This window comes from Callorhinus ursinus, unplaced genomic scaffold (genome assembly GCF_003265705.2).
Source record: "Callorhinus ursinus isolate GAN/ISIS: 27379988/994484 unplaced genomic scaffold, GSC_fseal_2.0 scaffold1, whole genome shotgun sequence".
NCBI lineage: Eukaryota > Metazoa > Chordata > Mammalia > Carnivora > Otariidae > Callorhinus > Callorhinus ursinus.
In genome coordinates this window covers 36,842,247-36,864,499 of record NW_027397063.1, presented here as the reverse complement: position 1 = coordinate 36,864,499, position 22,253 = coordinate 36,842,247, and the positions used below count along the sequence as shown (strand labels likewise).

Genomic DNA, 22,253 nt, shown 5'->3' with positions numbered 1-22,253 from the left:
TATAATTTTGCTTTGTAATCTAATGCCATTAGCCAGGTCATCTCTAACAGGGATCCTCTGAATTGATTAATAGCATCTCATTCAACTAGTTGTTCAATCTAAAAATATTGGTGTCATCTTTAAATCCTGCTTCCTTCTTATAATTCATATCTAATTAGTTACTGAGTCTTGTAAATTGTATATATATATATATATATATATATATATATATATTTCAGTTCTCTACCTTCCTCTTTTTTCCAATTGCCACTGTCCTAATTAAAGCCATATGGCCTTTCTGGTCTATAGCAATAATGCCTTAACTGGTTTCCTATAACCATTCCTCCTGTCCTTCAATCTTTCCTTCCTTCACACTGTTGTCAATAATAACTTCTAAGACATGCATGTGTTTGGTCATTCCCCCATTTAAATAAATCAGTGTCTTTCTCTTAATTGCCATAGAAAACCTTAAAATTTCTTGAAGTGCCACCCAACTAACTTTGCAATTATTCCTTAGAGACCTGGGTTGTCTACTGCTCCTCTCCCCCCATTCCAAACTGTCCACATTGCCATCAACATGTCCATTCACTTCCCCAAATTTTCATATCTTTTTCCTTTTTCTGTTTCCTCTATCTGAATTCCCCAACAGTCTGTCTAATGAAATTTTTAAATATTTGGTCCAAATTTTAACTTTTTGTAATGTCTTCTCCAGACCTCTGCTTTTTGGTACCTCCATATTTCTTTTTCAGGCCTGTATGTCAACATTTGATGTGCTGAATACCTAGAAAGCATGAATCCACCCTGTAAAAGAATAGCTCTTTGAAGGCAAGAGTGTTGCTGTTTCAAATATTAAATGGTCATATTCATTATAAAGTCAAGTATGATGTTTTGTACCCTGGGAGCCTTTGAACAGTTAAGTATTTCTGATATATTTTTTAAAAAGTTCTTAATTACAGTCCCTTCAACAGTGGTGTTGGGAAAATTGGACAGCTACATGCAAAAGAGTGAAACTGGATCACTTTCTTATACCTTACACAAATAAACTCAAAATGGATGAAAGACTTAAATGTGAGACCTGAAACCATAAAAATCCTAGAAGAGAGCACAGGTAATAATTCTTTGGCATTGGTCATAGCAACATTTTTCTAGATATGTCTCCCAAGGCAAGGGAAACAAAAGTAAAATTAAACTATCTGAACTATATCAAAATAAAAAGTTTTTGCACAGCAAATAATTAGCAAAACAAAAAGACAACCTACTGAATGGTAGAAGATATTTGCAAATGACATACCTGATAAGGGGTTAATTTCCAAAACATAAAGAACTTAATATGACTCAACACCAAAAAAACAAATAATGGGCAGAAGACATGAACAGACATTTTTCCAAAGAAGACAAATGGCCAACAGACACATGAAAAGATGCTTAGCATCACTCATCATCAGATAAATGCAAATGAAAGCCACAATAAAATATCATCTCACACTTGTCAGAATGGCTAAAATCAGAAACACAAGAAACAACAGGTGTTGGCGAGGATGTAGAGAAAAAGAAACCCTTGTGCTCTGTTGGTGGGAATGCAAATTGGTGTAGCCACTTAAAAATAGAAATACCACATGATCCAGTAATTCTACTACTGGGTATTTACTCAAAGAATATGAAAACACTAATTTGAAAAGATATATGCACCCTTGTGTTTATAGTAGCCTTAATTAAAATAACCAAGAAGCAACTCAAGTATCCAATGGTAGATGAATGGATAAAAAAGGTGTGGTATAAACATACAATGAAATATTACTCAGCCATAAAAAATAATGAAATCTTGCCATTTGCAACAACATGACAGATCTAGAAGGTAAAATGCTCAGCAAAATAGGTCAGTATGAGAAAGACAAGTGCCATATGATTTCACTTATATGTGGAATTTAAGAAACAAAACAAACAAAGGAAAAGAGACCAAAAAAACAGACTCTTAACTATAGAGAACAAACTGGTGGTTACCAGAGGAAGGTGGGTGGGGGATGGGTGAGACAGGTGAAGGGGATTAAGAGCACACTTACCATAATGAACACTGAGGAATGTATAGAATTGTCGAATCACTATATTGTATGCCTGAAACTAATATAACACTGTACATTAATTACAGTGGAATAAAAAATAAATAAAAATAATTTTTAAAAAGTGCTTCATTACTTAATTATTTACCATTCAGTTGATGTCTCTCAAATTCAGAAACTTATTTCTCAATTGGGACATAATGTCTATATAGCTTTTAAGAGGCACTTTTGGAGCATTAATATTCTGGTTACCTAACGTGAGGTTTAATTCTGTAGTCAGACTTAAATTAAAATAGCACTGTTCTAGCCCTCTCAGTCTCTATAATCATATAAGACAGAATAACATGGCTGGAATCTGGATTTCAAATCTGACGCAATAAAACCTATATATCCTTCAAAATTTGGGTTACCCTGCCAGTTTTATTAGTTCCTTAAATTTAGTTAGGAGCTTCCCATTTTAAAAAGCAGTTAAAATATTATTAAATAGGAATTTCAAGTATATCATCTAGGCATACAAAGAGTGTAGTAGTTATTTCCTATTTTATGCTTTATTTCATATTTTGTTCTTTTAGTAGATCATATTTGTTGGAATTTTTATAAATATTATATTGCATAAAACTTATATAATAATTTTAAACACTACTTTCCAAGGTTAGAAATAATATGCATAATAGAAAAATCTTATCTACATTGTTCTGTAACTTGAAAAGTTGCTTCAAGTTATACATTTATAAAAAGAAGAAAAAAGAAAAGAAAAGAAGGCCTTGAAAAAAAATGAAAAAAATTATACATTTTCCAATTAGAAAGTGGAGTTGGAAATACTGCTTTTCCTGAAATGAACAATTTATTTTCAGACACGAAAGACTTTTATTTTTATGAAGGTTTTTGGTCAAATTAAAAGATCAATAGATACTGCTACCTTATATGTCAGGCTCTCAGAGATTAACTTATTTTCTTTAGCACTATATTTCTTTGTTGGAAAAATTAGTGAAAATATCATCAATAAAGTAATATAGAGCATTTCTACAGTGCAAATATAATAAGGGCATAATATGTTTAATTCATAATATTAAACTTGCATCTCTTTTGGAGTAATTGAAGACAGTGAAGTTTCAAAACAGTCTAATAGAAAATGAAATAAAAGGGAACTAAATAATGGATTTGCCTCTTCTACAATAATGTGCGAGGTTAGAGAAAGAGGAGAGGATATAAACCTCTCCTCGAATAAGTTTACTGATTTACTTTTCACTGCAGGTGACTGTCAAATGAGTCAATGGTGAAGGTTTTGTTTGAAAAATAAGAGAATATTGTATAGTTTTACAAATTATTAGCTTTCAGATAGCTGAAGAAAGACTCTGAGATTGAAATCCTTGAAACAATAACCAAAAAGGTCAATGGAATGAACTGGTTTTGGGGAATTCAGAAATGCTTCAACTATTCATGAGTTAAGTTTAGATCTATAACCTACAGATGATAGTTTGGTTCTAAAGTTTTAGCCTTTTTTTCCTGTTCCCATTCTCCCCAAGTATCATTCAGAAAAAAAGTTTAGAGTGTCCTTATATATCCCCAGAGAAACCTATCTTGTTCATTTGCAAGTATGATCAGGTCATTCCATAACATTTGCTGTGAGGAAAAAAAAAAGTCATTTCATAACCATTGGTTCTCACTAGCACTGACTTAATTGACTCACCATTGGCCTATACAGAACTCCATTTAAAAGAGATAATTCTTAAGCATCAAGAATACCTCAGGCAAAGGCAGATTTGTTGTGAGGGCAATCAAGACTTGGACCTCAAGCCTGATAGGAAAGTCCCAGTACAATGGAAGAAAGAAAAAAAACAGTCAAATATAAGAAGGTTTTTGTTGTTGTTTTGTTTTTTTGACCAGACACTCAGATAAAGCAAATACTTCTCAACTAAATGATGATGTTAAATTTGGAAAATGACAAGTGTGAGCAGAAAATTAGGAAAACAGAAACAGAATTATTCTTATAATATTAAAAACAATACAAGTTAACAATCTATATTGGAAAAGGACACGTAAACTTACAGTTGTTGTATAAGCAGCTTCTGGATCATCTTCCAGCACCCGGGAGAGACCAAAATCAGAAACTTTGCATACTAAGTTGCTGTTGACCAATATATTCCTAGCTGCTAGATCACGATGAACATAACCCATATCAGAAAGATACTTCATTCCAGATGCAATGCCTCGGAGCATACCGACCAACTGGATGACAGTGAAATGGCCATCATGTTTCTGAAAGAGAATCACAATTGTTTACATTAACTTATTTTAATGTAGCATGTGTGCGTGTGGGCATGCACATGTGTGTGTGTAGCATTAAGGAAAACCTTGGAATTTATTTTACTGGATCCAATGAATACAAGCATCAAATTTGCTGACCGTGAAATGTAAGAATTTTTTGACATTTAAAGGAAAGGAAAATCTAGCTGGAAGTGATGAAGGAGAACAAACAAAGGATAGAAGAGAACCAACCAAATGAACTTCCAGAAAGACTGATTTCAAAAACTTTAAGTAACAAGAGGGACCTATGTCAAATTAGGTAGCAGCAATGACTACCAAGAGAACAGAATTCACTTTCCATAATTGTGACTGATGCACCAGCTGTACAGGTGGGCAGAAGGACAGCAAAAGCTAGGATTGAATAAAAGCTGTGTAATAACTTGAAAGGTGAAAAACGATTACTCAGGAAAAAGAGGACTTGTTTGCATAAACAAGAAACAAGTTTAGGGAAGCTATAAGAAAGAGAGAAAAAAATACATGCAAACAGAAAATAACTAGATTTTTCCATTCTTTCATTATATTTAGAGCAAATAGAAAGGAAGTTGTTGGCAACTGACTGAAAACAGGACTATTTTAGCTCCCAGTTGGAAAGATTAAGTGAAATCATATGAATAACAAGCCAGGCACAGCACTGGTATGCAGCTCAATCCCTTGATTGCTTATTCTTCTCATCTTGATTTAAAAATAACATTTTTTAAAGGAAAAAATTCAGTTGTCATCTATGCAAGATGTGTGCACCAATAAGGCCAAACAGCACCTAAAAATTAGAGAAAAATAAAATAAAAATATTTCAAGTTTGAAAAATAATGCATATTACTCTACATAGTTATTTGGGGATAGTTGTCTCCAAAGGAGTTACAGAGAAACATGAAAGATTCTCGAGTTGGTTTTATACTCTAGGTAACATTTATTTATGAATGTTATTAAAATGAATATCTAGCAAAAGACTATTGAGCTATATTACCTTATACAGTGTGGTAGATGCATAAATAAGAGTTATCTTAAAATTTGCAAAGTTATAGCAGTTTTCATGGATAGCTGATTTAAAACTACAGCATGGGTTAAATACAGGGGTGATCTGACTGTATCACAGTGACACAGTATCCTATACAATGATGATTCACTGGTCAGTTAAATGAATAAGCTTGTACTACAAATGAAATAAACTTTGTCTTTATATCAACTTATCTCCCTGATAACTCTCTGATAATATCTCCCAACTCAACTGCAGAGTAAGGAAAAGAACCCCCTCTTAAAAGAAACATTCTAGAGCAAGAGTATCCATTTAAGCAGGCTCTTCTGTATAATTAATGTATAAAAGATAACCTAGCAAAGAAAATCTTTGGTGTTATTAGCTCTTTATGTTTCCAATCCATCTTCCTAGACAGGGTACTATGAGATGAAATCTGCCTCTTCTATCATGTACCCTACCTACCTCTCCTCTATTAGGACTCTAAGAACCTTTCAGTAGAATTCAAAGCATAAATTCTTTTGGCCTAGAAAGGATTACACTAAATTTAAAGAGGTGGCTTTTTTACCTATTAGAAATGAAGTTGCCTGGTATCACAGTTCTCATCAATGCAGAATTTCTGCATGGTAGGAAATGTTAATGGACCATCTGAAAACTAAGGAATGCCTCAGTTTTCTTATCTGTACAATGAGAATAGAATAATCTAACACAGAGTTGCAGTGAATATCACATACAAAACACATAGCACTGCCCCTGACTTATTTTAATTATTATTTTAATAATAGTTATTATTTAATAAAACCTTGTTGTACTACAATTACATGCAGTTCATATAATTTTAATATGAGTCAGAAAATTCTCCTCTCACTTTCCTGAAAAATCAATTGAGCAACTTAAACTCCTACATCATAAAAGGAAATCATTATTTAATTCCAGGTTGAAATTTAATTTCCTATCTGATCTGAGAGTGACACAAAGCACCAAGTTCTTTCTTCTTTTTTAAGATTACTTTTTTAGAGCACTTTTAGGTTCATAGCAAAATTAAGAAGAAAGTATAGAGATTTCCCATATATCCTCTGCCCCCACACATGCATAGCCTCCCCCATTATCATTCCCTCACCAGGGAACAAAATTCTTGGTATTCTATATGCTATGGGTTTGGCCAAATTTATACTGACATAAACCCATTTTATACCACACAGAGTATTTTCACTGTCTTAAAAATCCTCTGTGCTTCACCTATTCATCCCCAGCTCCCCAAATCTTGCCTACCAATGATCTTTTTAGTTTCTTCATAGTTTTGCCTTTACCAGAATGTTATATAGTGGAATCCCACCGTAGGTAGCCTTTTCAGTTTCTTTCACTTTATAATATGCATTTAAGTTTCCTCCACGTTTTTTCATGGCTTGATGGCTCCATTCCTTTTAGTGCTGAATAAAATTCCTTTGCATGCACAACAGTTTTATTTATCCATTCACCCACTGAAAGACATCTTGGTTGCTTCCAAGTTGTGGCAATTATAAATAAACAATTATAAATGTTTACAGCATGTTTATAGCTGCAGGCTTTTATGTGGATATATGTTTTCAACTCCTTTTGTTAAGTACCAGGGAGGGCAATAGCTGGTATGTTTAGTTTTGTAAGAAACCCCCAAATTATCTTCCAAAGTGGCTGTACCATTTCGCGTTCCTACCAGCAATGAAGGAGAGTTCCTGTTGCTTCACATCCTCACCACCATTTAGTGTTACTAATTTTGGCCATTCTAATAGGTGGTATCTCATTACTTCAATTTGCATTTTCCTGATGACATATAGTATGAAGCACCCTTTCATGTACTAATTTTCCATCTGTATATTTTTTGTGGAGTGCCTGTTAAGGTCTTTGGCCCATTTTTAAATTGGCTTGTTTTCTTATTGTTGAATTTTAAGAGTTCTTTGTATATTTTAGGTAAGTCCTTTATCAGATGTGTCTTTTGCAAACATTTTCTCCCAGTCTGTGGCTTGTCTTCTCATTTTCTCAACATTGTCTTTTGCAGAGCAGAAGTCTTAAATTTTAATGAAGTCCAGCTTATCAGGTTTTTTTTCTTGGATTGTATCTTTGTAGTTGTATCTAAAAAATCTTTGCCATATCCAATGTCATCTAAGTTTTTCTCCTATGTTATCTTCAGGGGCTTATAATTTTGTGTTTTACATTTAGGCCTGTGATCCATTTTGACTTAATTTTTGTGAGGGGTGTAATGTTCTGTGTCTAGTTTTTTGTTTTTAATTTTTGCATGTGGATATCCAGTTGTCCCAACACCATTTGCTGAAAAGACAATTTTTTGGTCTATGGTATTGCCTTTGCTGTTTTGTCAAAGACTAGTTGACTACACTTATTACAGACTTTCTATTCTGTTCCGCTGACCTGTTGGTCTATTCTTTCACCCTTAGCACACTGTCTTGATTCCTGTTTATGTCTTGAAGTCGGGTAGTATCAGTCCTCCAACTCTGTTCTTTTTCAATACTGTATTGGCCATTACACGTCTTTTGCCTCTACATATAAACTTTAGAATCATTTTGTCGATATCCACAAAATAACTTACTGGAATTGTGATTGGGATTGCATTGAAAATATATATCAAGTTGGAAAGAACTAACATTTTAATAATATTGAGTTTCCTTAATTATGAACATGGAATATGTCTCCTTTTATTTAGTTCATGATTTTGTTTATTAAAGTTTAGGTTTTCCTCATATAGATCTTGTACATATTTTATTAGATTTATATCTAAGTATTTCATTTTTGGGGATGTTAATATAAATGGTATTATGTTTTTAATTTCAAATTCCACTTGTTCATTGCTGATATGTGGGAAAGCTATTGACTTTTGTATATTAACCTTGTATTTGGCAACCTTGCTAGTCTAATTGTTTTGGTCAATTCTTTCAGATTTTCTACATGGATACCATGTTATCTGTGAAAAGGACAGTTTTATTTTTTCCTTCCTAATCTGTATACTTTCTCCCTCTTTCTTGTCTTATTGCATTAGCCAGTACTTCCGATATGATAGTGAAAAGGAGTAGTGAACCTGACATCTTTGCCTTGTTCCTGATCTTGGTAGGACACCTTTAAGTTTCTCATCATTAAGTATAATAGCTGCAGGCTTTTTGTATATATAGTCTTTATCAAGTTTAAGAACTTCCCTTCTATTTCTAGTTTACTGAAAGTTTTTATCATAAATGGGTGTTCAATTTTGTCAAATATCTTTTTCTTTTTTATATGATCATGTGATTTTTCTTTTTTAGTCATTTGATGTGATAGATGACATTAATTCACTTTTGAAAGTTGAACTGTTCTTGCATACCAGGGTAAATCTCACTTGGTTGTAGGGTGTAATTCTTTTATATAATGTTGGCTTGAATTTGTTAATATTTTGTTCCAAATTATTTTTTAACAGGTTTATTAAGGTATGATTAATATACCATACAATTTACACTTTTAAACTACACAAATTTATCATTCTTAGTGTATTCACAGAGTTGGTATAACCATATAGCCATATATATAACCATTATAGCCATAAGTCACCTTTAAAACTTTTTCATGATTCCCAAAATAAACTTTATACTCACTGGCAGTCATTCTCCATTCTCCCAACTTCCCCTACCAGCCTTCGGCAACTACTAATTAACTTTCTAGAGTTTTGTCTATTTTGGTTATTTCATTTAAATGTAACCATAAAGTATATGTTCTTTTGTGACTGTCTTCTTTCACTTAATATAATGTTTCAAGTTTCATTCAATATTTTATATTATTTTTACTGATGTATAATATTTATTCATTTTACTTATACATCTATCAGTTGATAAACATTAGAGTTACTTCCACTTTTTGGCTATATGCAATATATATATTTTGTTATATATATCCCCCCATCCCCTTTTTTAGGTAAGGACATTTAAGTTCTACTCTTTTAGCAATTATCAATTCTACAGTGCAGTGTTATCAATGATAGTCACCACTTATTCAACTTATAACAGAATGTTTGCATCCTTTTACAAACCCCTCTGTTTCTCCTGCTTCCCCCCACTCTTGGCAACCACTTTTGTACTCTCTGTTTCTATGGGTTCACTTTTTTTTTTTTTGGCTTCCACATATAAGTGATACCATGCAATATCTGTCTTTCTCTGTCTGACTTATTTCGCTTAGCATAATGTCCTCCAGGTTTATCTTTGTTGTGGTAAATGGCAGGACCTCCTTTTATTTAAAGGCTGATTGATATTCCATTATATATTTTCCAGGTTTTCTTAATTCACTCATCCATTGACAGACACTTAGGTTATTTCCGTATCTTGGCTGTTATGAATAATGCTGCAATGAACTTGGAAGTACAGATATCTCTTTGAGATAATGGTTTAATTTCCTTTGGATATATACTAAAAGTGGGATTGCTGTATCATATGATAGCTCTAGTTCTAATTTCTTGAGGACCCTCCATACCGTTTTTCATATTTTCTGCACCAATTTATATTCTTGCCAACAGTGTACAAGGATTCCTCTTTCTTCACATCCTTGCCAATGTTTTTATTCTTGTCTTCTTGATAATAGCCCCATCCTCACAGGTGTGAGGCAAATCATTGATTTGCGTTTCCTTGATGATTAGTGATGTTAACCATCTTTTCATCTACCTGTTGAGCCATTTGTATATCTTCTTTGGAAAAATGTCTATTCAGGTCCTTTGCCCATTTAAAAAAAATTTTTTTTTACTATTGAGTTGTATGAGTTCCTGAATACTTCGGATATTAACCCCTTATTGAATATATGATTGATAAATGCTTTCTCCCATTCCATAGCTTACCTTTTCATTTTGTTGATGGTTTCCTTTGCTGTGCAGAAGCTTTTAAGTTTGATGTAGTCCCATTTGTTTATTTTTACTTTTGTTGTCTTTGTTTTTGGTGTCAATCCAAAAAATCATCACCAAGACCAAAGTCAAGGAGTTTACTCTCTGTTTTCTTCTAGGAATTTTATGGTTTCAAGTCTTATGTTCAAGTCTTTAATCCATTTTGAGTTAACTTTTGTGTATGGTATAAGATAGGGGTTCAGTTTTATTCTTTTGAATGTGGCTGTCCAGTTTTCCTGGCACCATTTATTGAAGAGACTCTCATTTCCCGTTGTATATTCTTGGCTCTTTTTGTCATAAGTTAATTGACCATACAACCAGGGGATTATTTCTGTGCTCTCAATTCTATTCCATTGATCTATGTGTCTGTTTTTATGCCAGTACCACACTGTTTTGATTACTATAACTTTGTAATATAGTTTGAAATTAGGAAATGTTATGCTTCCAGCTTTGTTCTTTTCTTCAAGATTACTTTGGCTATTTGGGGTCTTTAATGGTTCCATACAAATTTTAGGATTATTTGTTCTAATTTTGTGAAAAATACTATTGGAATTTTGATAGGGATTGCACTGAATCTGTAGATTGCTTTGGGTAGCATGGACTTTTTAATGATTTTACTTCTTCCAACCTATGAGTAGAGAATAATTTCCTTTATTTGTGTCATTTTCAATTTCTTTTATCAGTGTTTTATAGTTTTCAGTGTACAGATCTTTCACCTCTTTGGGTAAATTTATTCCTAAGTGTTTTATTCCTCTTCAATAAAATTGTAAATGGGATTGTTTCCTTCATTTCTCTTTCTGACAGTTTGTTGTTAGTGTATAGAAATGCAAGCGATTTTTGTATATTGATTTTGTATCCTGCAACTTTACTGAACTTATTTATTTCTAACAGGTTTTTGGTGGAATCTTTAGAGTTTTCTATATAGAGACAGTTTTACTTCTTATTTTCTGATTTAGATGCCTTTTGTTTCTTTTTCTTGACCAAATGCTCTAGCTAGGATGCTACATTGAGTAAAAGTGGCAAGAATGGACATCTTTGTCTTGTTTTTGATATTAGAGTAAAAGGTTTTAGTTTTTTACCATTATGTATGATGTCTGCTGTGGGTTTCTCACATATGGCCTTTATAACGTTAAGGTGTGTTCCCCTCTATATGGACTTTGTTGAGAGTTTTTATCATAAATGGGTATTGAATTTTATCAAATGTTTTTTCTGCATCTATTGAGATGATCATATGATTTGTATCCTTCATTTTGTTGAATCATTCTTGCATCCTACCTGATTATACTGTATGATCCTTTTAATGCACTGTTGAATTCAGCTGGCTAATATTTTGTTGAAGATTTTTGCATCTATGCTCATCAATGACATTGGCATGTAGTTTTCTTTTTCAATTATAATTAATACACATTAATACACAAAGCATTGTTATTGAAAATAATTTGCTAAGACAAAAAGAGTAAGAGTATGATTAGCTACCCCCGCACTTCTGTTACCAGCAGAAGTAAACAGCATAGTAGATTTTCAGTGCTATTACCAGATCAGGGGGATAAAAAGGAAACGACCAAACTCTAGTGAAAACAGGTTTTCCATCAGTATTCTGACTGACTCTCATTAGTCTGGTTTAAAGCTATTCCTGGTAATTCTGACCAGTTTGGTTTTTTGCTTATGACCACTAGTAGGCTGAATATTCACTCATCTGAGTGACTATTTGAGTGTAGTGTTACTGATGAAATTTAGAGCCTTATTTTTTTAAAGGAGGAAAAAGATGGAATTTTATCCCAGATATTTCACAAGTCTGAGTAATCCAGTGACTTCTCAATTTCTAGACTATGTATTTCTATTGTATGGGGGAGTCAAATTAGAATTCTAGAAAGCACAAAGGAAAAAGGCAGGCCAAGGAAAAAATGCTTCCATTTGACAGGAATTGTGCTTTTTCCTTGTGAGAAAATAAAATGCTGTGAGAGAGCCATTTGTGTTTTGAAATAGCATTTTCACTTCCTCAGCAAAAATTGATTAAATATAGCAAAAGTCACTTTCCACAATATATTTTCTTGAAATGTTTAGCAGTTAATATTGTTAATGAAAGAAAATGTGTAGAAAATGCTTGTTAAACTCATTTCTTGATCCTTTTTTTTCACAGACTCAGTATAGGCTATTGAGTTGTCAGAAAGGATTTAACTTTTGCCAGCAGATGAAACTTTTGTTTGCCAAAAGAAGAACCATTTTCAGATAAACATCCATATCCAAGTTCGGGTAAGTCCAAAATTTGTCAAAACACAAACGGGCCTTAAAGCCAATACAAAAGTTTTACTTGAAATCTTTTGGGGTTAAGGTAAGTCTTTTATTTAGCTCAGTATAATAAATCCAATATTTATGAAGTATCCCAGTTATCTCTTGCTGCATAACAAATTAACCCCCAACCTGAGCAACTTAAAACAATAACTGTCACCTATTCGGGTCACAAACGTGCAAGCTGGTTAGGGGTTGGCTCTGATGGTTCATGTCTGTTCAGGAGTCATCAACTGGGGTAGCTCGGCTGGGCATGGATCCATCTTCCAAGATGGCTCATTCACAAGTCTGTCAAGTTTGGGCTGGTCATTGACTGGGAGCTCAAATGAGACTGTAGCTGGGAGCCCTTGGCTCTTCTTCAAGTAGACTTCTCTGTGGGATAGGTTATGGCTCCTCACAGCATGGTTCTAAGAATAAATGTTCCAAGACATAGGAAGCTGAAGCTGCCAATTTCTTAAGCCTGATACTAGTTCAGAAACTGGTACAGCATCACTTCAAACTACATTTTGTAGTTTCTAGTATATAAATCTTGCTTTTCTTTTACTAAATGTAATGATTTTATTCTTTTTGATGCTGGCACATGTTTATATGCAGTAGATTCATAATTTTTACCAAATTCTCAAATAAATCTCTGATTTAAAAAAGCCAAGGAGCCATTAATCTAGGTAATATCTCCTCTATTCTAGTTTAACAGAGAAGAGACTGAGTCCCAGTAAAGTTATACAGTTCATCCAAGGTAAGTAAATGAGAGAGTTGGGCTTAGAATGCAGGTAGGATGACTTCTGAGGGGTCACCAAATATTTATTAAATTATTACCTCAGATCCAGCTCCATGGGGGGGAGGATCATCCATTATCTGTATATTTTATTCTAATTATTAACCTGAGCTTAAGCACTGAGACTCCTAAAATGGGGTTTGACTGCTGAACACATCAACTGCTCTTGCTTCTAACTGTGCTCTTATACCAAACCAAACCAAAGCAAAACAAAATACAAGCAAATACAAATAACAAACAACAACAAAACATATTTTTATGATTATGGAAGTAATATGAATCCATTGTGAAAATTTTGGAATACAATAGAAAACTATAAATAAGAGATAAAATTCATTCATATTTAAGAAAAAAAAAAAGGTAAACAAAAAAAAAAAAAAAATAAAATTAATCTCATATTGTTCATAATATATTATGAAAATAACATATATTATTAAAGACTATAAAATATTGTTTATAAAGATAATATAGTTTCTAATATATAAATGTACCATATTCCTGTATTACCAGTTTTGTTTATTTTCAATTTTTTATTGTTAATAAAACTTCAGTAAACATCCACATATATCCATCCTTGCATGAGGATAAATTCCAGAAGAATTTATACATCAAAAACATAAACATTATTAAAATTCTTGATATTGATTGCCCAATTTCTTTTCAGAAAAAATGTTATTATGCTAATATCCAGAGCAGATCTCACCACTCCCTTGCTACTATTCATTAATAGCAAGAAGAGTTTTGTATCAAGTACAGAAAAAATGCTATTTCCAGTATTTTATTAATTTTTGTTATCCATGTTGTTGCCAATGGTAAGATTTCATTCTTTTTTATGGCTGAATAATATTCCATCATGTATACATAGCACAGGTTCTTTATCCATTCATCAATCAGTGGACACGTGTGTTACCTCCATAATTTGGTTATTGTAAATTACAATAATTTACTGTAAACATTAGGGTGCATGTATCCCTTTGAATTAGTATTTTGTATTTTTTGGACAAATAGTAGCATGATTGCTGGATCATAGGGTAGTTCTATTTTTAACTTTTTGAGGAATGTCCATACTGTTTTCCAGAGTGGCTGCACCAGTTTGCATTCCAACCAACAGTGCAAGAGAGTTCCCCTTTCTCCACATCCTCGCCAACACCTGTTCTATCTTGTGTTGTTGATTTTAGGAATTCTGACAGGTGTGAGGTGATATCTCATGTAGTTTTCTTGCAGCGTCTTTGTCTGGCTTTGTTACCAGAGTAATACTGGTCTTGTAAAATGAGTTTGGGAGTGTTCCCTCCTCTTGTATTCCATGCAACTTATTTCAAAATTACTTTGACTCTTCTTATTGCCAGTGTTTGGAGAGACTTAAATTAATTGCTTTCATTCAGCATCATAGCAATCATAGTTCCAAGAACAGTAAGTGGCCTCATTAAAAATGAGATTTTGGTGTTTGAAATGAAGATAAACCACTTTCTCCATGTTCTGTCATGTGACTATATGATGTGGAATATGTATTTCTAATTCCCATGGCCAAGACATTTCAGGGTTCTGTGAGGTCAAAACTATTTTTACACTTGCACCAGGACATGTATCTACCTTTTTTTCCTTCACTATGTTGATATTTGTACCAATGGTACAAAATTCTGGTGGGTAAAATTACAGGAGCCTTAACAACAAATTAAGCATCAAGGTTGTAGCACCAAACCAAACTGTACTAGTATCCTCTATCCTCATATTCTCTGCCACATGAACTAAACAAACAAACAAAAAGGGGACAGTTTTGTATAAGAATGAGAATGTATTTGATGAAGCAGTAAAATTTATTAATTTTGCTAAATGTTGATCCCTGATTACACACTCTTAGGACCACCATCTGTGGGGGCATAGAAAAAAGAAGGATTGGGCAGCAGGAGAACTTAATGTGCAGTGCATTCACAACAAAGGCCTTCATATACCCCCATTGAATGTCCTGGATCTGGGATAACTCTTCAGAGTTCATTCAAATTGAGGAAAAGGGGCTGTAGCCAAGGCCATTTCCCAGAGAGGGACTCAGCTAAGGATTATCAGCTGCCAAAACTTTAGAACTTATAGGAATAAGGGAGATGATCCTGATGCTTCTCCCCACTGAAGTTTCTTCATGGGAATCTCCTTTTAGAATCTGCTTCCCTGGGTGCCCAACCCGTGAACCCAATCTCTCTCTCTCAGTTGTTTATAAAATGTGCGCTTGATAAAAGAGAAGCGCCAAGCACAGTTTTATATTCTTTTAGGAACTTACACGGCTATTGTTGCCACTTTATTATAGGAGCGGAAAATGTTAACATTCCTTAAACACTACATACCAGTCACAGTTACAAGCTTTTTATTATCATCATATTCGATGTTTGTAACAACTCTGTGATATAAGTGAAGTTATTAGTTCCGTCTTATAGATGGTCAAACTGAAGGACAAAGATATTTAATAACCTACTAAATGGTGCAGTCAGGATTTGAATCCAGGCAGTCTAATTCCAGAGCCTGTATTCTTTTTAATTGGAGTTGTCTAGAAAAGAGCTGACCCAAACTTTGCCATAATGACCCAGTCTGGCCTAGCTTGGGCAGCATAATTTTGCTTAATAAGGTAAGGTATAAAAGAGCTCTGAGACCAATAAACCAAAAAACAAATGAACAAGAACACTCCAGATAAACCAACAAATGAGAATCTATTTATCTATGTCGCTGAGTGGAAGAGTCCCATTTATTCCCCCATGAGGTATGGCACAAATCTCTTTCTCTACAAATGATACGACTCTCTCCTTCACACAAAATCTTAATTCCTTTTTCTAGTCCTTGTTAACATAGCCTCCTCGAGTGTGGTTTAAGATCTGTACCTCTGAAACAAATAATACAATGTATGTTAAAAAAAAAAGGAAAGAAGATAGCAGGAGGAGAAGAATGAAGGGGGGGAAATCGGAGAGGGAGACGAACCATGAAAGACTGTGGACTCTGAGGAACAAACCGAGGGTTCTAGAGGGGAGGGGGTGGGGGGATGGGCTAGCCTGGTGATGGGTATTAAAGAGGGCACGTTCTGCGTGGAGCATTGGGTGTTATACGCAAACAATGAATCATGGAACACTACATCAAAAACTAATGATGTAATGTATGGTGATTAACATAACGTAATAATAATAATAAAAATAATAATAATAAATAAAAATAAAATAAAATAAAATAATAAAAATAAAAATAATAATAATAAAAAATAATAATAATGCTAATAAAAATGCTCTGAAATTACACTGTGCTGATGACTGTATAATTCTGTGACTATACTAAAAACTAGAGAATTATAAACTTTAAATTGGTGAATTTTGTAATATGTGAATTATATCTCAATAAAGCTGTTCAAAAAAAAAAGATATACTCTTTATCTTGAATATGGCGGTTAATAAATGTGCCTGGGTTAAACAACCTTTGATACCATCTTGTAGTGCACCGGTTTTTGTTGCCATATTGTTCCTGTTGTCTTGTGTTAAGAAAGGCTGTTTTCTTCATCTAGGACACAGGTTTTCTCTCTTTTACGTAGCAGTTGTATCACAGCATCCACTATACTGCCATGCCTTGTGTCAGCACTCAATAAATATTAATGCAAACTGAATTGAATTGTTTATGAGGGGAGGAGAAAAATGTGAGAGCATTGAGATTTAACATCTCTGGGCTTCCTACTAGAGATTAATCAAAAAGAAACTATGAATTTTTTTATGACACCTGGTTTTTTTCCCAGGAAGGCAGATTCAAATGAAAGAGAGTGAATGTGGCATATTTACACACTGCATCTCGGAGCTTAGTGGCTAGACCTCAGTTCGTCTTCATCCTTCTGTTTCCTTGCTCTCTCAGCCTGATGGGTGAGAAGGTGAGCCCCATTGGAAGATGGTTTCTGAAAGCTATACATAATAATGCCCGCTACTTCCAAGAACTGCGGAGTGCCACCAGATTCTCTTTCAGACGCTGGAGCAAGACACCCACCAGATCTGAGCAGTCATCGGCATGTCACATTGTCTTCACAATGCAAGCGATGCAAACTCTTAGTGATGTTTTTCAAGGCCCTGCCTCACAGGTGGCGCTGCATGAACACTTTAAGCCTCTCAGAGTCCAATCATCTTAGGTTGAGCTCATGTACTTAGCCTGTGCTGAGGACAAAGGTAGGATTTGAGTGCTATGCTGTCCTGAAGTCATCACATTATTATTATTTTTTTAAATAAATATATTCAAATTCTATGAAGACACAAATATCAGTATATCACCCCTTTCCTTAAAACTGTTCAATGAACTTCAGTGAAGAATAAAGTGTAGTACTCAATACAAAGGCATGACCCTTGCTTCTATCTCCAGTCTCAAGTAACTTATTCTGATTCATTTTGTTGTGTGTGTTTAATTCGCTCTTATAATGTGTTATTTCATGTCTGATATGCTGTGCTTATATAGTTCCATCTTCCAGGAATGCCCTTCTGGTCTTTGGTCACCTGAATTTTACATGAGAAGTGCTATGTCTTCTAGGAGGTCCTAGCTGAATCTCCAAGTTCATTCTTTCAAATAATACTCACTGAGCATCTACTATGGGTCAGTTGTTGCTCTAACTGCTGGAGTCAGAGTGGGAAGCAAACAAAAAAGGTGCCTGTTCCAGTCACACCAACATTTAATTGGAGGCACAGAGACAGAAAATAAATAAGTAAGTAATAAATGAGATACTTTTAAATAATGAAGAACTACAAAATAAGTAAACTGGAGTGCTATGAAAGAAGATGATATGATGGAGGCTGTGAGTAGTTCCCAGCAGGTACAAATCGCTTAAGTCAAGAATGAGTTTGGCATGCTTGATGAATAAAAGCCAGTGAGGCTGGAACTTGTTGAGTAAGAGGGAGACTGGAGAGGTAGGCATAGGCAGAATTGGGTAGAGTATTGTAAGCTCGGGCGAATAGTCTAAAATCTATTCTAAAAGTAATGACAAGTTAGAGATGAATTTTAATTGGGGAGTGATATTCTCTGACTTGCATATGAAAATGCTAGCAGGGATATTAATTTGGAAGCTATTAGAATAACAAAGGAGAAAGAAACTGGTGGCTTGAATCACATTTGAGATCTATTTTCAAAGCACAGCTAACAGTGCCTACAATAGATTGGAAGGAGTTTGGAACTGGTCAGGAAAGTGGGGGAATAAAGTTGGACCAAGTTTCTTTCTTTATTGCTCTCAAAGCGTCCCGTCTACACCAACACTGGCTAAACCCATATGTGTGTGTCAGCCTTTCCCACTGGCTTGAACATATTCTCATCTAGGGCAACAGTCCTGGTCATCTTTGAAATCTCAGGGCCTAGCATCATGTCTGGCACGTGACAGATATTCAAGAGATATTCACTGGATTGAACTGAACTGAACTGAATTTATTTTTATCTTAATGGAGTGGAGTACTTCAGGCTTTTAGTCAGTAGTAGGATATTTTCTTGAAGGATTTTTCATGGAAAATTAGACTTACTATAAGAGATTCTCTGAGAAAATCGTGAGTATATGAGAATATTGACTACACTGGCAACCATCTTTACTTCTGAGGTTAAGATTCTGGTTTGACTCTGATTATGACCATCAGAATCTTATATTTTAACTAAAGAGTGAGGAAAAGGGGGCTAAATGTGGTATATAGGTTTCTACTATATTTCTTTGTAGAGGTTCACTGGAAAATAGTGATGTTGATCCCATCAACAGAATAGCCTTATAAACTATCAAAGGTCTGTGGACCACAAAATAAATCATTGTCCTAAAATTCTGTTGTTGAAAGTGTGCTATACTCCTTTGTATACAGTAAATAATTATAGTGATTCAGTGTCCTGAAATACATATGGGTGATAAACAATATTGCAGCTGGTAGATGATAAGCTGCTATTATAGAGTAGAATTAATAAAAATTGCACATCATCATTTAGCAAACATTTACAGAGAATCCAATTCACTATGCAGTGTCTTGGTTACCTTCAGTAAATAAATCAACTTCAAAGATTCCTCACAAATCTGGCATAATAAACACTATTGGATAATGACAATTTATGTTCTAAAATGAAGTCATGAAACTTTGATTCATATGCATGTCAAAAGACATTTTTGGTTCACTAACCATGAGTTATAAGGAATGGCACCAGCGTTTTAAAACAGTATGACACAAAGAAAAGGGTTAGCTGAAGTCTTGTAAAATGGTTACTTCTAAAATGCTGACTTGAGCTATAAAATGGCGATGCAAAAAATGTACCTCACTAAGTGGTTTACAAAAGATTGAGGTATATAAACAGTGGACTTTGTAAGCCTCTAGTCCCCCTCCTGCAGCATTGCCAGGGGCTGGGGCAGGGGGATGTGGGGTGCTGCTAATCCACAGGCATAGAGTTTCAGGTAAGCAAGATAAATAAGCTCTCTGGATCTGCTGCACAACACTGTACCTACAGTCAACAATACTGTTTTGTACACTTAAAAAATTGCTGAGAGAATAGATCTCATGTTGCATTATTTCCAGAATAAAAAAAAAATTAAAAATTCTATTTGGGTTTACAAGTTTATGTAAAAGATGCAAAATCATCTGGAGGAATTCAAATAATATTTGTGAATCACAGATGGTAGCATGAGTTAGTTTCACCTTATATCCAGCTAAGATCTGTGGTGATGAGAGAATGAGAGCTTTGATTTTGGGGTGTGGGGGGGGGGTTCAGGTTATAGGTGATTCTATGAAATGGAAGAAAACCTAGCCTGTGGATAAGAGGAGATGGGGAGTGTGTGCCACCACATGGGATTTAAAACAGGAAAAGTTGAATATTTGAGGACCTACGAAGAGGACATGAAGAGAGGGATGGATGTCACAGAAAAATGGTCTTTAAAAAATTTTGCCCAAGGCATGTCATGTAGAAGGGAGGAAAACACTCTTTTTTACTTTTGAAGGAAACTCCTGACCCCCTTCCGTATTAGAAGTTACATCCTTTAGCTGTGGTCTGAGTTAAAGAGGCTTTTATGGATCTGCCTAGAGACTTAAGCAATATCTTTAAAAGAAATATTTATGGGAAAATGCATTTGAGTTTTCAACAATTGATTTTAAGTGACTTTGCAGAAAACAGACCTTGGAGGGTTACTTCTATAACTTAAGTTTAAAGTTAACATTCAGTTTTTGTTTCTAAATCAGAAAGTTGACCATGCTGTGACTTTTAAAAATGCTCCTGAATTTGAAAAAGAAATGGCTAAGGTTATTTATAGATTTGAAAAGACTAAGTAATTTTTGTTTTAAAATAACTACCAAACAAAGAAGAGTCAATATCTCCTTTTTACCGAAGTCTTGGCTCTTGTGGTCTCCCCCATTGAAAATCTTATTATAATTTCCTGTAGCATATTTACTAAATCCTTCAGGCTTTTCTTTTGTAGTCATTGTGGATTTGCACTTAAGCTAGGTAGAGTTATATTTTTAGTTATAGAAGGGAGAGGCCACCAATAACAGAATCAGAAATTTCAATCCTAAGGAAACCAAAAATGTCATTTCTAATATATCTAAAAAATCTAGGAGGAAAAGTAGATATGGATTTGTGAAACATGGTAGTTGGATTTCAGAATTACATTTTAAGAGCTTAAAGTGGGTCTGGATATAATATAGCTTTAGTTTACAAAGTTTACAACTGAATTTGATTTTTCTTTCTTTTTTTGCTTAGGTTTATGTGAATGTAATCTATACTAGCTACTGTGTGCTTCACTTAAGTAAAGCCAAGAAAATATAAACTTTTTTTGTTTGACATCTGGGGAGGGGTGTCACAGAGTGCTGAGGTCTTGATGAAGCATCATTAGAGTTCATCAAAATTACCCAGGGAAGTTTTTGCAAAATATAGCTGCTTGAGTCTGCATCTATATTTTATAAAATCTCTCTAGAATGGTGATTCTGATTTGCAGGCATGGTTGGGAATTGCAAGATTCAGGTCTAATATTTAGTTCTGTAAATCCAAAATCCCCTGTATGGTACAAATGGGGATATAGGATTGACCATATAGGAGTTCAGGAAAATGCATGGAATATCTCTATACATCACTATAATTATGAATTACACACCAATTAGAAAATCAGCATAAAAACCTGTATGCAAAAGAAGAATTAGTAAGGAAAATTAGAGTACAAATTTATGGTACCAGGAACTAAAAATGCCACAACACATTTACAATATTATAATGCTAAAAGAGATAAATTCAGGCTTTTGGAAGTTGACACTCTAACTTCTAATTTAAAAATAAAAAGTTCAGCCAGCCATATGCTTGGATCCAAGTATACCCTGCTTTCATATATTTGGATGTTTACTGTCACATTATTTTTAGAATAGTATTTGGCATTAAGCTGGCACAGGCATGGTAAATAATAACATTTGTCTACATGAAGTTTTATATATTTTTTCTGAAAAAAGTAATTAAGGGGATTAATTCAACTCTAATTTTTATGTTTAAAAAAAGGTATTGGTAGGGAAATGTGACTTCATTTTTTTTTTACTGTTGAATATTAAATGAATGCGATGTAGATTAATTTTGCTCTCATACCCTAGCACAAATATAATTCCACAGAACACAATTTACAAGGAAAGTATGCTAATAAAATACAGCTCTCATTATTAATATATAACCAGCATAAGGTAAAATGCCATCTTTACTAGATTTATAATTTGACTACATAAATATTTAAAAGATCCCTTTAATTTTTTAAATTAATATTAGCTTTGCATTTGTTCAAGGAAACTCTTCAAATGACTCACATTGCTTTTGAAAGGCTGATATGCACTGATATGTATTATTTAAATACTCATATTCTTGACGTATATCTAGATTTTTTTTTAAATGGTGAAAATTAAAACTACTTTTAGCCATTAGAAAAATACAGACCAGGAAGTAACAGAAAAACAATTTTAAAACTCTTGGTGATATCTTCTGATATACATTATAATAATAGATAATATTATGGAGACTTTAAATGGA

At 33.8% G+C, this 22,253-nt stretch overlaps 1 protein-coding gene across 8 annotated transcripts in view; it reads right to left on the bottom strand.

Moving 5' to 3' along the window:
* The window catches only part of EPHA6 (EPH receptor A6), an 831,631-nt gene that overhangs the window by 94,417 nt on the left and 714,961 nt on the right, over positions 1 to 22,253 (bottom strand). For all 8 annotated transcript variants that reach the window (XR_012378040.1, XM_073892326.1, XM_073892340.1 and 5 more), the window contains one exon: positions 4,086 to 4,295. Coding sequence is in view for 7 of the 8 variants with exons in the window: in XM_073892326.1 (XP_073748427.1) it covers positions 4,086 to 4,295 (210 nt within the window). In the remaining variant the exon portion in view is untranslated. The remainder of the gene's footprint in view (positions 1 to 4,085; positions 4,296 to 22,253) is intronic.